General features: G+C 32.9%; 1 protein-coding gene across 1 annotated transcript; it reads right to left on the bottom strand.

Moving 5' to 3' along the window:
• Positions 1-13595: 13595 nt before the first annotated feature.
• Positions 13596-15027, bottom strand: LOC123541951 (gastrula zinc finger protein XlCGF8.2DB-like). The gene is made up of 2 exons (XM_053544761.1): positions 14459-15027; positions 13596-13878 (listed from the first exon to the last, which is right to left on the bottom strand). The coding sequence occupies exons 1-2, from the start codon at positions 14641-14643 to the stop codon at positions 13596-13598; spliced, it is 468 nt and encodes a 155-aa protein (XP_053400736.1). The 5' UTR covers positions 14644-15027.
• Between the last annotated feature and the right edge of the window lie 351 nt (positions 15028-15378).

The raw sequence follows: 15378 nt of genomic DNA on the forward strand, positions 1-15378 counted from the left end.
ATCACATCGCCACCAAATTCGGGGCTTTATTCTAAGTGTGTTGCCGGTAATTATATTTTGATTGATGCACATTAAATACAGAAACTTGGCAGGAGAAAAGCTTACCATGATTTTGTAGAATTATGGCAGTTTTTATGGATAGACGATAAGACAGCAGACGGCACGCTTATCAAAATAACTGTATTTCGGTTTTTTTGATTATTCATAGTAAATACAGTGATGACCGCTTAGCTTTAGGTCGTATGCATATCCTACACATATATAGGCAAAGGCAACAAGAATTGTTTAATGTATATTTTATCTATTCCATTTTGAAGACTGAGAAGTAATATTAGTCCTTTTTACAAGCAACTGCATCGGTTAACTGAGGTAGGTTATATAATTTATGGCAAAAAAGTTTACATTTACTCTGACGTTTATATTTGTATTACTACCGAATATCTGACAAAAGTATATCACTTTATTTGTCTTGTTCTTTCTGCTCTATACATGCTTATTAAACGTTTCTGTAACCGTTCAGAAATAAACATCACATACAAGGAATAAAGCACCATTAAGCCCTTAAACTGAACCCCTATCTAGTGTGTGAATAGATGGGCTCACAAAACAACATATTCATGTATCACAGATAAAGTAAAACAATTACGGAATACGATGACTGTTAGCAAAGGTTTAGGTAGAAATATACATAAAACATGACGGCATAATAAATGTAAATGATAAATAAGTATGATTTGGTGAATTAAATCAGGTCAGTACTGTACTGATGAAATGAGACAAAATCTTTTGTCCGGAAGATGTTTTGTTTTCTCGCTGTGCAAAGTATTTGTCAAAGTTGTGAAACCCAGACATTTACTTACACTTTGACAATGATATTCCTAATTATTTAGCGTTGAGTTTAGCCAGTTTTTACAAACACATATTGACGTCTGAGACAGTCTTTTAACACGTCCGTTTTCTCAGCTCAATTGTCTCATTCTGTCTGAAATATCCAAGAAATATCTACACCCGTCTAATACAATACAATAATCCTCTGACAGCGTCCCATGTGGACAGATAATTAATGCAAAATGATATTGATATAGTGTTTTATGTAACAGCTGTCTCGTATAACATAACACTTCTATATATTGTGCAGTAAAATGATGTGATACATTTTCTTACACAAGACATTCTCGGATAAAACAAAAATTGGGTTAGATCTCAAATAAAAATTACAGATCTTAATAAGTTGTTGAAATAGTAAAACAAAAACAATTATAACAAAATACATGCATTTCATTCTCTTTTTTTTCTCGCTCTATTATCAAGATATATTTTCCTAAATTTGTAACTTCATACAAGAATAATTGTGAAAAGATATATTGTTATTGTAATTAAGTATACTTTTGTACGAAGATTTGCAAAACAGCCCTGTGCATGACAACTGTAGAAAGGAGCTACATATATTATTAAATACTTTGCTTTGCCATATCTTTTAAACTTAAATTTTCTTTTATGTGTTTTATGTATAATGTATTATATGCTGCACATAACACAAGAGTTTATTTTTTGCTCACAAAGTGCTTTTGAAGTTATGTTATTAGATTTTAATTATGTTCTAAAACGGTACAATATTCATGTTTTTGACAATTACTTCACATTCATATGGTTATTTCTTTGCGCAATCATCGCATTATGTTTGTGTATTAGAAAACTTATGAGTTAATCAAAGGAACTATACGTAATGAATCAATTCGTTTCTCAACACGCCTGAAAAAGTCAAAAAATGAAAATGAAACCAAAGTTCGAAATAATATAGAATATCTGGAAAAACAACTAACTTTAAACCCAAACAATACACAAATAAAAGAACAATTAAACACAGAAAAAGAAACACTAGATGAACTTATTGAAGATCAAATAAAAGGTTACAGCTGTTACATAAAACACTATATCAATATCATTTTGCATTAATTATCTGTCCACATGGGACGCTGTCAGAGGATTATTGTATTGTATTGGACGGGTGTAGATATTATTTTATTGAGATCACAAGCTGACATCGAAGGTGCTGAAAAAAACATTAAATTCTTTGCAAACCCTGAACAGAAAAAGGCAGAAAGCAGGACAATACATCAATTAAAAATTAACGAAAATAAGACAACAAATGACAATAAAGCCATTCTTAAATACATAAAAGATTTCTATGGTGAGCTTTACAAAAGAAATGATAGTTTGGAAACCAATCATCACTTTTTAGAAACTAATCACAGCACGCTATCTGAAGAGCAGAGTCGGCTAACTAGTGGTCATGTAACAGAATATGAGTGCGCATTAGCTTTAAAAGAAATGAAGAATAACAAAAGCCTGGATTAGATGGTATATCAGTAGAGTTTTTTAAAACTTTTTTGGACAGACATAAAATCGTAACTAATTGATTCTTTTAACTATTCTTATATTAATGGTCATCTAACCGAACTGCAAACGCAAAGTATTATTACCCTGTTACCAAAAAAGGATAAAGACCTTCTTTCAATAAATAATTGGAGACCAATATCGTTACTTAGTGTAGACTATAAAATTCCGGCAAAAGTAATTGCTAACAGAATTAAAAAAGTACTTCACGATATAGTAAATAGACAACAAACTGGATTCATAAAAGGAAGGCACATTGGTGAAATTATTAGAATTTTGATTGAAGCAATCAACAATGTTAACGAAAAAGATGATCCTAGTCTCATCTTTTTGGCAGATTTTCAAAAGCCGTTTGACAGCCTAGACCATAACTTCATGTTTGAATGTTTGAGAAATTATTTTACAGTGAAGCCAAAGGATGTGTATTAAATAATGGTTACTACTCGGATTTTTATGACATTAAACCTGGTGTCCGCCAAGGATGTCCATTGTCACCTTATTTATTTATTTTATGTATAGAGTACCTTTCAAATGATATAGAAAGAAATCCAAACATTAAGGGAATAAATGTAAACAATAAGTCAATTAAACAGACATTATTTGCAGATGATGCAAGTTTTGTGCTAGACGGCAGTAATAAATCACTCGAAACACTAGTACAAACTCTTGACAAATTTGGAAAAGTCTCCGGACAAAAGTAAATAAAGACAAATGCACTGTGTTGCGCATTGGCTCATTAAAAGATACAAATACAATTTTCAAAAATTTTGAAACATTCAAGTGGACTTCAACTCAGGCTACAACATTAGGTATAACATTTTGCAATAATTCTAAAGAATTGCATAATCTTAATACATTGTCAAAGTTGCTAGAATTTAAAAAAAGCCTTGAAAGGTTAGAAAAAATGGAATTTATCACTTATTGGAAAAGTCACAGTACTCAAAACATAAGTTGGGTTAAAAGAATACTTAATGATAATAGCAACTTGAATTTAATCTATGAACATGAACTAAAGAAATACGGGAACAATCTATTATTTAACTGCAATATTAACGAACTCGATGCTAAAAAACTTAAAATAAAATCAACCTTCCTAAAGCAAATCATTATAGCTTGGTCAAAAATGAACTATAAAGAAGTAAAGGATAATATTTCTAAGGAGTTGATATGGAATAATTCAAAAATAAAAGGCAGTGATGGTAAAACTCTATTTTATGCTAAATGGTTTGAGAAAGGGATACAGTTTGTAGAATATTTATATGATTTTAGAAATAGAAAGTTTCACGCTTTCAATGAATTAAAATTTTTGTTTAACCTTGATAATAGTGTTTACTTCAAATACTTCCAATTAGTTAAAAGTATATCAGGAGAATGGAAATCTCTTCTTAAAAATGAAAACATAGTATATGAAAGGACTACATATTTTGTAGAAAATATCAAGGAAAATACCAAACTGTAAACTTGCGTACAACATATTAATTAAATAGAAGAAACCATCTACATTCAAATACCAAACAAAATGGGGTCAGATTATACCAAATAGTATACATAATTGGAAAAATATTAACAGCAGTACATTCACTATTACTATTGATACAAAACTCCGTGCTTATCAGTACAAATACATTATGCACATCTTACCGGATAATTCATTTTTGTTCAAATGCAATATTATAACATCTAGTCTATGCGACTTTTGCAATATGAATACTGATTCGTTAAAACATATGTTTTGGGATTGCCAAATTATTCAAAGCTTCTGGACAGATGTTAAGAATTATATGCAGTCTAAACTGTCACGCAATATACAGCTTAATTCCGATTCAATTTCGTTTTGCAATGTTCTTGAAAAAGAAAATAATAGCCTAATCTCCAACTTCGTTATTCTTTTGGCAAAATATTTTATTTTTAAAAACAAATGCAATAAAAGCAGACCTGAAATACATAGTTTTAAACAGTATGTGCAAAACCGAAGACGACTTTAGGAAATTATTGCTTTCAAAAAAGACAAATTACACATTTGCAATGAAAAATGGAATAAATTTATTTGAACCAGATTTCAACATGTTATCTCACAAAAAACTATTTCTTCTCTCTTTCTACTGTATCCTTCAACTTCTAAGTACACTTTCTCCCTTTCCATTAAAATTTCTTTATAAAAATACAAAAGTAACGTGAGAAAGGAAATTGTTACATATATTTTAATTCATTGTTATATGTTTCTTTATAAATTTGGAAATGCTATGTACTTGTATTACTTGTTTTATATACTTTTGTGGAATAAAAATGGAAAAAAAGAAAACTTTTAAAATAGCTTGATATCAACGGCATGCTCCAAAGACATTTAAACCCCTAGTTTCCTTATATAGTAACTAACCGTTCCAATGCAGGGCTTCATACTTCAATTTATGGCATGATAACGTTGTGGGAGTGCAATAAAGTCATTCCATCGGTAAAATGTTGGTATTACACTAGTGTTAAACATGTTGACGTGACGTCGTTTTAAGTAAAGATAGGGTTGGTCGAACTTACTTCGACTATAAAAGTAAAGAAAGAGGGAATTTCGACGTTTTAGCAGAAATAGCTAATCTGTAAATCAATCATTTACATGTCACTGCTCTCATCTCTTTTTGTTTAACTCGTTTAATAAATTCAATATGGAAAAACACGTATGTAATATTCTTATATAATGTCTTCTTCAAGTAGAAAATAGCTTATTTATCTGCTGCAACTTTATAACAAGTTCCGGTAAGTTAATAATTTTATCATTAACAAAATCTTTAATTAAATCCTTTAGATGCATAGTTTCTTAATGACAGGTAATAAAATATGAAATACCTCACCAGACATCAATCTCCAAGTTATGCAAAAGTCTTAAATTTTGATTGGATTTCATTATCCTAAAGGACCAGAAAATAAAACGATAATAACAACCACGGCTCCTAATGACTTCTGGTGTGATAGTTAATTACATAAATGAAGCAGAGAATACAACTAAGCAAGATTATAGCAGACTTGGTTCACGTAGTATGTACATAGAAGGTAATGATATATGCAACACCTCTTATAAGGGAATCATGTTACATTTACATTGAATGAACTCAAAAGGGCCATACAATAATACAGCTTCGTTACGGTACTTAAAGACTGCTGTTTCGAAAGTTGATGATAGAAAAGTTAAGAAATCCCCCCGGAGCATAAAAAGCAAGTTGCCACAATCGTTTTGGAGGTAGATCTATTGTAATACTGCTCTAAAGCAAGCTTTAAATAATATTATAAAAAAGGTGACTGAGCGCGCGCTTTACTGATACAAAACTTCACTTGTACTGTTTTGTCAGCTTTAATGATAATGATATGTATGCGACATTTTATCTGTGTGAAGACAGTGTATTGTTATATTATAAATGAGAAATTCATCATTCTCAATCCAATTCATTTTTGCAAAATACTTTTCTTCTTACAATATTTTATATTGTTTTCTTATGTTATCGTTGATTAAGTCTTTCTCGTAAGTAAATGAAGAAGTTGTTAGCCTGTCGCCCTTTGTGTGTCCAATCGCAGCTGATTTATTACTTTTCAACTCAGATTGACTGACTTGCGTTCAAAATGTAATAAGTGGAACCAATAGACATGTCAATTTTCGGTTTGCAATTTTGCGAGAGACAATATTCTTGTCACAGATGAACTCGTTGTGACGCTTCAGTGCGAGCTATTTACAGCAATACATATGGAATATGGAATAAAACCTATAAGAAAGCATAGAGAGTAGCCATGCAAAATATTTGCAGATTCGGTTTGAAAGCGTCTGAAAACAAAAAGTAATGAAACGTGTAACATCCCGCACGCCCCCCCCCCCCCCCCCCCCCCCATCACGCGTGACTTGAGCGGAATTTTATTGTAGTAAAATTGAATGAACGTGATACCAAAGGGCTAGAAAATATACAACCACTAAAAGACCAAAAAGAGGCTGTACGGTAAAGGAAACAAACCGGATCTAGTTAGGAAAATTGATTGAAAAAGCGTTTGTAACTGGGTACCGGAAGTAAAGTGCTTTATACTTAACGACCGTGAAGTACATATTCATCCGTGGTGTATTGTTAAAGATCGCAGGACAATTTTTATCCCAGCGGCCACCCAGGTTCGATTTCAGACTCTAGCATGTTTTTTTTTTTTTACTTCTCGCTTCGCCATTTTTAAGATAGTTTAGAAACAAAAACTCATTTTCTAATGTTCATTATATGACCAAACTTCAATTCAAATGAAAAATTATTTTATGACAAAATCTGGACGTCAGTGCCATTAATGAAATCTGTAGAAAGATTCTTTGAAAGCATAGAATGTAACCAAGCAGGATGATAGCCCGGTTTGATTGAGTCTGTTCATGAGAGGTAATGAAGTGTGTAACACCTTTCACGCCCCCTAGCACAGGCTTATTCGGAACTCTATTACACATCTATAAAACGGACTCCATTATCCCAAAGGACCAGAAAATATAACAACACTGATTCCAAGTACGGGGAGACATATATGACATATATGAAAGTGATAACGCTTATTTTATCAAAAATACATAACGCATGAATTTCTCTGAACAAATACAGGATTTTCGTGACTAAAATCTACGATGTTTCATGTTTCAAAAGTATCTACTTTACTCTTTATGCGATTCATATTGACAATTTTTAAGAGTTATGTACCAAATAGACTAATCAATGCAATTTCAGAGGGAACCCTGTGATAATATTAGTGTATGCTGTCACGTGACATGGCGTACGGCAAGAAAAAGTAAATATGGCGGATGGGGATGTTGATGAAAGGTAGGCTCCTTATTTGTTCATTGATTTCTCTGTGAATATATCCTTTATGGGAATACTCGTATAACACGGCATTGACATTTGTCTCTCATCGGCTGTATACCATAACCTCAGACGACGGCTTTATTTTCTAGACTTTGCCCTTGAATGCAACAAAAACAACGGAAAATAATTTTAAGCGAGGAGAGACTCAGTTTTTCAATTTTTTCATTCCTTCTTTGTGCGATTTGTGTCAGTTTATGAAGTACAGATAAACTTTGTACATAGATAAAATGTGTGTATCAGCCAGTTCCCTGAAAACCGCATATTTCTTCAAAAAATACTCATTTAAAAATTTGCCCAGTGTACGTTCAGAAGACCGGCGGTTTGCTGTCGGTGTACGATAAGACGTAGGTCAAAAAGTGTACGGCGAGAAGTCAGAAATTCAAAGATTTTCTTCCGAAAAAGTGTACGGATAGAAGACAAAATCATTGCATATTCGACAATTGCCTCAGAACTTAAAATCACTTATCTGGTCTATATTTCGACATTAGTTCTGCCATTTTCACGAAAAGTGATGCCTTGTAAATGTTTTGCTGTTGTCGAGAACTTGTCTTTCTGCTTTAACACCTTTAAAGATGTGTAGAAAATAAGGACGCTATAACTGAGGCACCTGTAATGCAGATATATTATTTATCAAAGATATTTGTTCGTCCGTATATCTGGACAATACTTTGAATCAGAAACCCAAACAATCCGATTTATTTGGTTTAAGTTTACTGTGTTAAAGAGCTGTGTCGAATTCTGTTAGGATAACACTTACCAACTCTACACATTTCACAGAAAAAAATTGTTCTTTTTACTAAAGACCGCTACAGAATATGTTTGTTGTTTGTAAAAGTTAATGCCGTTTTGATTTATCCTTTGACCCTCTTTAAAAGTTGTGAAATTTATAACCGTTTGTTGAAAAACATGGCCACCAGGGGCGGGTCTTTTTTTCCCTTATTTGTCTATAAGGACAATTTGAACATAGCTTGGCACAAATTTGCCTCTGGTGAGCCTGTATATGAATTTTGAGATAAATGGCCTTACATGAAAAAAGAAAAACATGGTTATATGGCATTAGGCTCATTTTCATTATTTATCTGTAAAAATACTTAAAAATCTCCTGAAACTGCTTGCAGACCAATGTAAATATACCTTGGCACAAAATATGCCTTGGGTGAAATCGTGATCGCTATGTTTTGGTAACGTTTGATATTGTATATTTCCAGAAATACCTACAGATGTTACTACTGTCAGGGGATGAATGTGACACATTTTGGCACACATTAGACCTTCATCCGGATCAAGTTCTTAAGTTGAGAAAACTCGAATTAAACAGTATTAGTGGGAAAATGGGGTACAGAACGTTGAACTTTGCTGTAATCCCCGAGATTTTGACAAAAACGAGTAAAATCCTTATACCGGACTTTGGCAACGGTGAGATGACTGTTAAAATTGAAGATGCTACTGAAAACAGTGATTTCGGGCTGGCTAATCTTTCTCTGGATACATCAGCTAATAGTCCATGTTCTAAAAGCAGGAGAACTTCAACACCACATAAATTTTCGGCAGATCCGTTTTCACCGACGCAAATTCTTGAGGATATGGTTATAAATGACAGCGACATTGAAATAGACTACGAATCTGAAATTCAAGAATGTCTGCCTGAAGTGATAAAGGTCCTGTATGAATGTGGACAACTAGAGAACTGGGTAGAATTTTATCACTTGATTAAAAACAAGAAGTTTCCATTAAACAATATCGCTTTCCATCTTTTTATGGACGTGTGTAGGTTCTACAGCTTAAAGTCTGTTTCAGCTATGCGATATAGTCCTGTTGTAAAACGGTTTTGGAGAATAGGTTATTGCCTTTTTCATGGAAAATTTTTGAATTTCATGAGTGGCCCAAAGAATGCTGGAGATACAATTTTGAACACACATGAACCAATGAATCCTGAAAACGCCAGAATTAACTTTGCAGTTCCTTTCCTATCGATTAGAAAAGCAGCTAGTAATGAGTGTAAACCCGGAATTTTATATAACATTTTGGAAAAATTTGCTGACCAGACTAATGATCTTAAGACGTACAAGTTATGTATAGATGGTAAAAAAAAATGCTTGTAGAAGTAAAAAGGTTGGTGATATTGATCTCTTTGGATTTGAACAGTCTCCAACTTTAAACGATAGAAAAGACCGTCTTGATGACGAAATTGCAGTTACACACTGTTTGTGATAAACTGACCGATCTAGAAGTTCGGGCAAAGTATATATTAGATCAACTCAATACAAGTAACATGTTTGAAAGTTTACTACATGTAGTTGGTACAAGCAAGTATGATATATAAATCATGGAATAATAGGATCTTTAGTAAGCGCCGACAACAAAGAGAAATTTTGATTAGTACTGGTAATGCAATACCACCCACGTCCCCCAACACCGACTTAAGGGGCATTCAGTCTTGAAAACCAGTCTTTTGTTGTTGTTATCGAAAAGTGACAAGAACAGCAGTTTTATGCTAGAATAAACTTTCATGACAATGTTAGGGGAATTAGTGGGATAACACAAGTGTCCTTTGTGCATAGATCTAGTTCATGTTGTAACTTTGTACATAACACCTTTTCAGTGACCATACATTTGATAGCGCTGAGCGACGTAGAGGCAAGCATAAAAGGAAGTCTGGTAGGGTATCCAAAAGTTTCGAGACTTTAAGGAACCCACTTCCAGTTCGTGAGCATCACAGAGCCTGTGAATCTAAGATCCTTCCACATGTTAGAAGAGGGCTTAACCTTGACTTTTAATTCCGTGAAAAATTATTTCATATGACAGATATATCTTGTGAATGAGTGAGATTCAGCTTGAACACTTACATACACGTACCTATTTTGCTGAGAAACTGTGTGTAGCATTAAAATACCAACAGCCTTGTGTTAAAGATATATGGTTTCCTTTGGTATGGTTTGAACGATTTTCTCATCAAGAGTGAAAAATAAATACTATCTAACGATTGTTATACGTGTATGCTATTTTAACTGATCACTCCAGCTGTGTCATCGAAACACGGGGAATCAGATCAAAGACTTTTTATGCAAATTATTCATGGCCACTGAGCACGTGTAGCTGTCTGCATATCATTTTTAAAACAGTCTGTAGAGTGTTCATTTGTTTTGTTTCCGAAGTCTCTATTCAATGTGAATAAAGTACATGTAAATGTTATTAACACTGTCAAAATAACACCAATAACAAACAAGGTGATATTTGTATATTCTGAAATTTATTGACTAAACTTTTAGAAAATAATAAAACTGCATGGTAACTGTCTTTTCTTTCAATTCGAGTGTATGATACGTAGCTATGCACAAATATGTTTCATGACTGTGTTACATACTGTTAATGGCATAATTCTTTGTCCATCTTTTCTAACAAATATACACAGCAGAACGAAAATCGCTGAAACTGATTAAAAGGTACATTTTTATACTTTTTGACTATTTTTTTTCTATGAAATTCGAGCAGATGTTGTATGCCGAAGCTTATACTTACTTGCTAATATTACGCCATGTAAATAACGATTATCAGAAAAAAATCTAATCTTATATCAGTCAGCTTTTGCAGAAAGGATACTTTTCACTACACAACTATCATAATGATACATTTGAAAATAAGAATATTATTTAAAAAAAACAACAACACAACTTATAACGTTTCACCAATACTATTGGATTAACTATGAAAACTGAAACATTTGCCATATTTTGACAAAGTCACATATTATAAAACAATGTATATAAATGAACATCAACACAATTCTTCTTTGTCATTAAAAGGTGTATTTCTACAGATTTGAATATGACTTTATTGTGCCTACGGAAATTTGTCGCTTTAACATACAAATGCATATTTTACATTTCATGCAACATTATAACTGTTTTATTAACACATTGATCAACGCTATTTTAAATAGTAGTTCTAATTCTGTTTGCGGAAATACATCTTTAATGTGTCTGAATACTGTTGGTATTATTCTTTAAAATACAACACTAGGTCGTCAGTCCGAGATCAATATGCCATATCTTGGCAACATATAAAGTAAATAGAAAAATATCACATTGGAATAATAAAATCACATAAGTGATATAAACATTATATCACAATAGAAATAAAAATGAACACATATAAAGGCCGTTTGAGTGCAGTAAAAACTAAAATTTTGGTATTGTTGTCTGAGACGGTACAAATCGGAGCAAAGGCTTGAAAAGAAAGGGTTTTTTTTTTCTTTATCAAAGACCATTGCAATAAATAGTGTAATGCAATCTTTCCATATTTGCATCAGATGTTTTGCAATATTTTATATTGATGGAATTTGTGGAACAGCAGTAAACATGATCAGATATTAAAGTATATGGCGTTTTACTTAATTTAGGCAAAAAATGCAGAACAAGTTTAATGCAAAGTGTTGATTATACGGTTATTATAGTAACAATTCATGCAGTGGTATTAAAGGGAACATTTAAGGCCACATGAATAGAATGTGTGGGATTTTTTTTGAGTATTGGCTGTTTCGCCTTTCATATTATGAAATCCCACACATTCTATAATCACATTAAATTTGCTTGATTTTGCTGAACTAAATTAGTATCACTTTCAACCGACAAATGCATGAAAAAGTCTAAAACAATTTTTAAAAAAAAATCTGGAATGGTATTAGCGGCATAAGCAGATACACCTATAAAAGAATGACATATATTTATCAGCTTTTATGCAAAAGCAAAAAGTCAGTTTTTATTGGACTCAGACGGTGTATAATTATTTTATATTTTTAATCGACTGGAATGAATGGAAAATGTAGCATAACCGATTTATTTTGTTGAGATCATTATGTGGTATACGTCGTGGATGATTACATCTTGTTTTATCAACATATCATCTCTATCAACTCTGTATCACATTGTCACAAAATATATTCACAATACATTGAGAAACACATCTCCAGTGGTGGATTCAAAGACTGTTTTTTTGTTTTTTGAAATCGGACAGAAACATGATCAAGTGGTTATAATCGAATTTAAAATAAAGTCAAAGGCTAATCATGTATAATTGCAAATCTTAACAAAATCACAGGTGTGTATTTATTTTTTAACACTTTACAAGGTTAGAACCTCCCATTACATGTTATATTCATGCTACAAAACTGTAATTCTTCAGCAAACTTAGTGTAGTGATTCCTGAGTAAGTCTACCAAAGAACTGATGCTAAGGTATTATAATCAGGCGAAAATGGCGGTGACTGTGTATTTCATTATCCTAGTAACGTTCCTCTTTCTAACAAAAAACAAAATTCCAGTTAGATTCCATAAAAAATTTTATTGTATGGAAATATGAAATACATGTATTCTGCCATTATTATCTCATCGTGTGCGGCAGTTTTTAATGCTATTTTTAGTAATGTGACGACAGAAACTATATTGATAGTATGAAAAAAAGTATTCGGACATATAGCAGTTGAGGTTTTTTATTCTTTTCCTAAATAAAAATACTTTGCGACCTTAAATTTACGTACCAAAACTAAACATATGTATATAAGGCAAAATAATTTCTACAGAATTTCTTTAAACTTTGTGTACCGACTGAGAATCAAGTTTAAACCGGAAATATGTATCAAAATTCAAAGGTACCCGGACTTAGTCTTGAATTATCTGCTCTTGAAAATTGATTATAGCCGGCTTTAAAGGGCAGATAATACATTACTAAGGCTGGGTTCATATGGTTTGTTTTATTTCATATTTCTGTTTTCAATTTGATTCTCTATCAGCAAAAATATTAAAGAAGAAATCCTTTCTGTAAGAAATTTTTCCACATGTCAATATAGAGACTGTTGCCAATGTCCTTAACTATGAACGTGACAAAATGATACCGCAGCGTCCTGGTCTGTTCCATGGATAGAATTTCTATAAATTTTTAAAATAAGTACAAAATGAAGTTTAAATAAAAATTAAAAAAAATCGCATATTTCTCTTCCTTGATCTTTAGTTAACTGCCCTTGAAAATTGATTTTGTTAGTATTTTCTGATTTTCAAGTGCAGATAATTCAAAATCAAGTCTGGGTATCTATAATTTTTGATACATATTTCCGTTTTTAACTTGATTCTCAGTCGATACACAAAGTGTAAAGAAATTCGTATCTAGTAGAGAGAATTTATACAAACTAAATTACCAGCACTATACCAGCCCAATTACAAATTACGGCTAAGTGCCTAGCAGTATGAACACGCACATAAAACGGCAAGTCTACAAACCCAAAAAGATTATTTTCGATGCTGCGAAGTACACCGCCAATTTCACCCAAGAATATTACATTAACTGGTCAAAACCATCTAAGCACATTTTTCCTAATGTTTATCAAAGATGACCGCCATCTGTAACTTTGTCCACACACGTCAAATTTGTATTTACACTCTTCGTCGTGCAAACCTTTTGAATGATATTCAAGATCACATTTCCTGTTAAACTTGGCGCCGCATCTCTTGCACATATGCTGCTTTGGTTTTGGGTTACCACATTCTTTTGTATGTTTCACATGGCTGGCCTTACTGCAAAATTCTTTTCCACACTTACTGCAGCTAAGCTTTTTTGCCCCGTGTCTGGCCCTGGAAGAAAAAAAAATGAAATCACAACTTCTTAGATCTACTTAATAGAATCAACTTTTATTCTTTATACATCATTTCGAGTACCTTTTTAATTTCCGTACTATGTTTCTGAATTTTCAGGTATCTAAGCTCATTTTGCAAACATGACGAAGTGACGGCAGGTTACATTATGTCGGAACCAGCCTGATCCGATATCACTGCGCACTTTCTAAGGAAACGAAGTTTTTCTGTCGTCAGAAAATTGTGAATTTGTTTAATGCCGTTTTCAATAATCTTTCAAAAATATATGGCGGCCAGTTAACCTTGCCTGGGCAAGCTTAGCCGACCGGGTTAAACAGTAATGCGTGCGTGCAATTTCCAAATGTAACTGACAATTTCTCTACGGGCCAGGCACAAAAGTGGATTGCAAATGGCCATAGAAACAATTTCATGACCAATAACTACGGAAATATGCCGCCCACGGGGATCAAACTGCAATCGCAAGAATAATAATCCTGTGCTTGACAGGCTGAGCTAACAACGCGGGCCTAGAAAATAATGAAGGGTGGTTAAATTACGAAATAATGCCAAATATGTTTACCTCATATGAGCGTCCAGATCCTGCTTTTTGTTATATCTTTTACCGCATGACCCAGCTGAACAAACAAATGGCTGGTTCCCCTCATGTATCTTTATGTGTACTGACAGTGTTCGTCTACTGCAGAAGTGTTTCCCGCAGCGACTGCAGAGGTGGGTTCCATCAAGTTCATGGAAGGAATCTTCCATAGGGCTTATAGAACTACCAGTTAATACTCTGCAAAAAAAGTAAGACTGATGAAACGAAACTGAGCACTGAGCAGAAGACGTATATACACAACGTTCACTTGCTGCTGACAGGAAAACGTCATCATAAGTATGACGGGCCTTATTCGAAGATTTGGTATATATCAACCTTAGGTCATATTTTGCAATCTGCAAGTATATATTTGTATTTTGGTCAAGCAGAAATGCCACAAACAAAGCGCACAGCCACCCATAAACGCAAAAAGGTAAGATGAACAAACCAAAGGGACAAAAAAACGTAAATACTAAATTCCTTTTCCTTCCCAACAACCATACAAATAAAGGTCGTCTAAAACAAGCGTATGAAAGAATATATCTATTTATGCAAATATATTTAACATGCAAAACGATTTTGATTCAAATGATCTAAAAACAGATACCAGTTTATAATCATCTTTAAATGATATGTTGAAAAACGGTGTCCCCCCCCCCCAATAATAATAATAATAATCTTTAAAATTCTTAACGGCTTACAGAGACTGAATATTCTTTTGTCACTTACAAGGAATCACTTTTCGACAAAGCCCTTGGCATTTGACACAGTAAACTAAAACCAAATAAATCGGATTGTTTGCGTCTCTGGGTCAAAGTATTGTCCAGATATACCGACGAACAAATCTGACCGCTTATGCACTGTGAAAAAAAAACAACTAATATTTTGATAAATAATATATCTGC

The sequence above is a fragment of the Mercenaria mercenaria genome, chromosome 5 (genome assembly GCF_021730395.1).
Source record: "Mercenaria mercenaria strain notata chromosome 5, MADL_Memer_1, whole genome shotgun sequence".
Taxonomy (NCBI): Eukaryota; Metazoa; Mollusca; class Bivalvia; order Venerida; family Veneridae; genus Mercenaria; species Mercenaria mercenaria.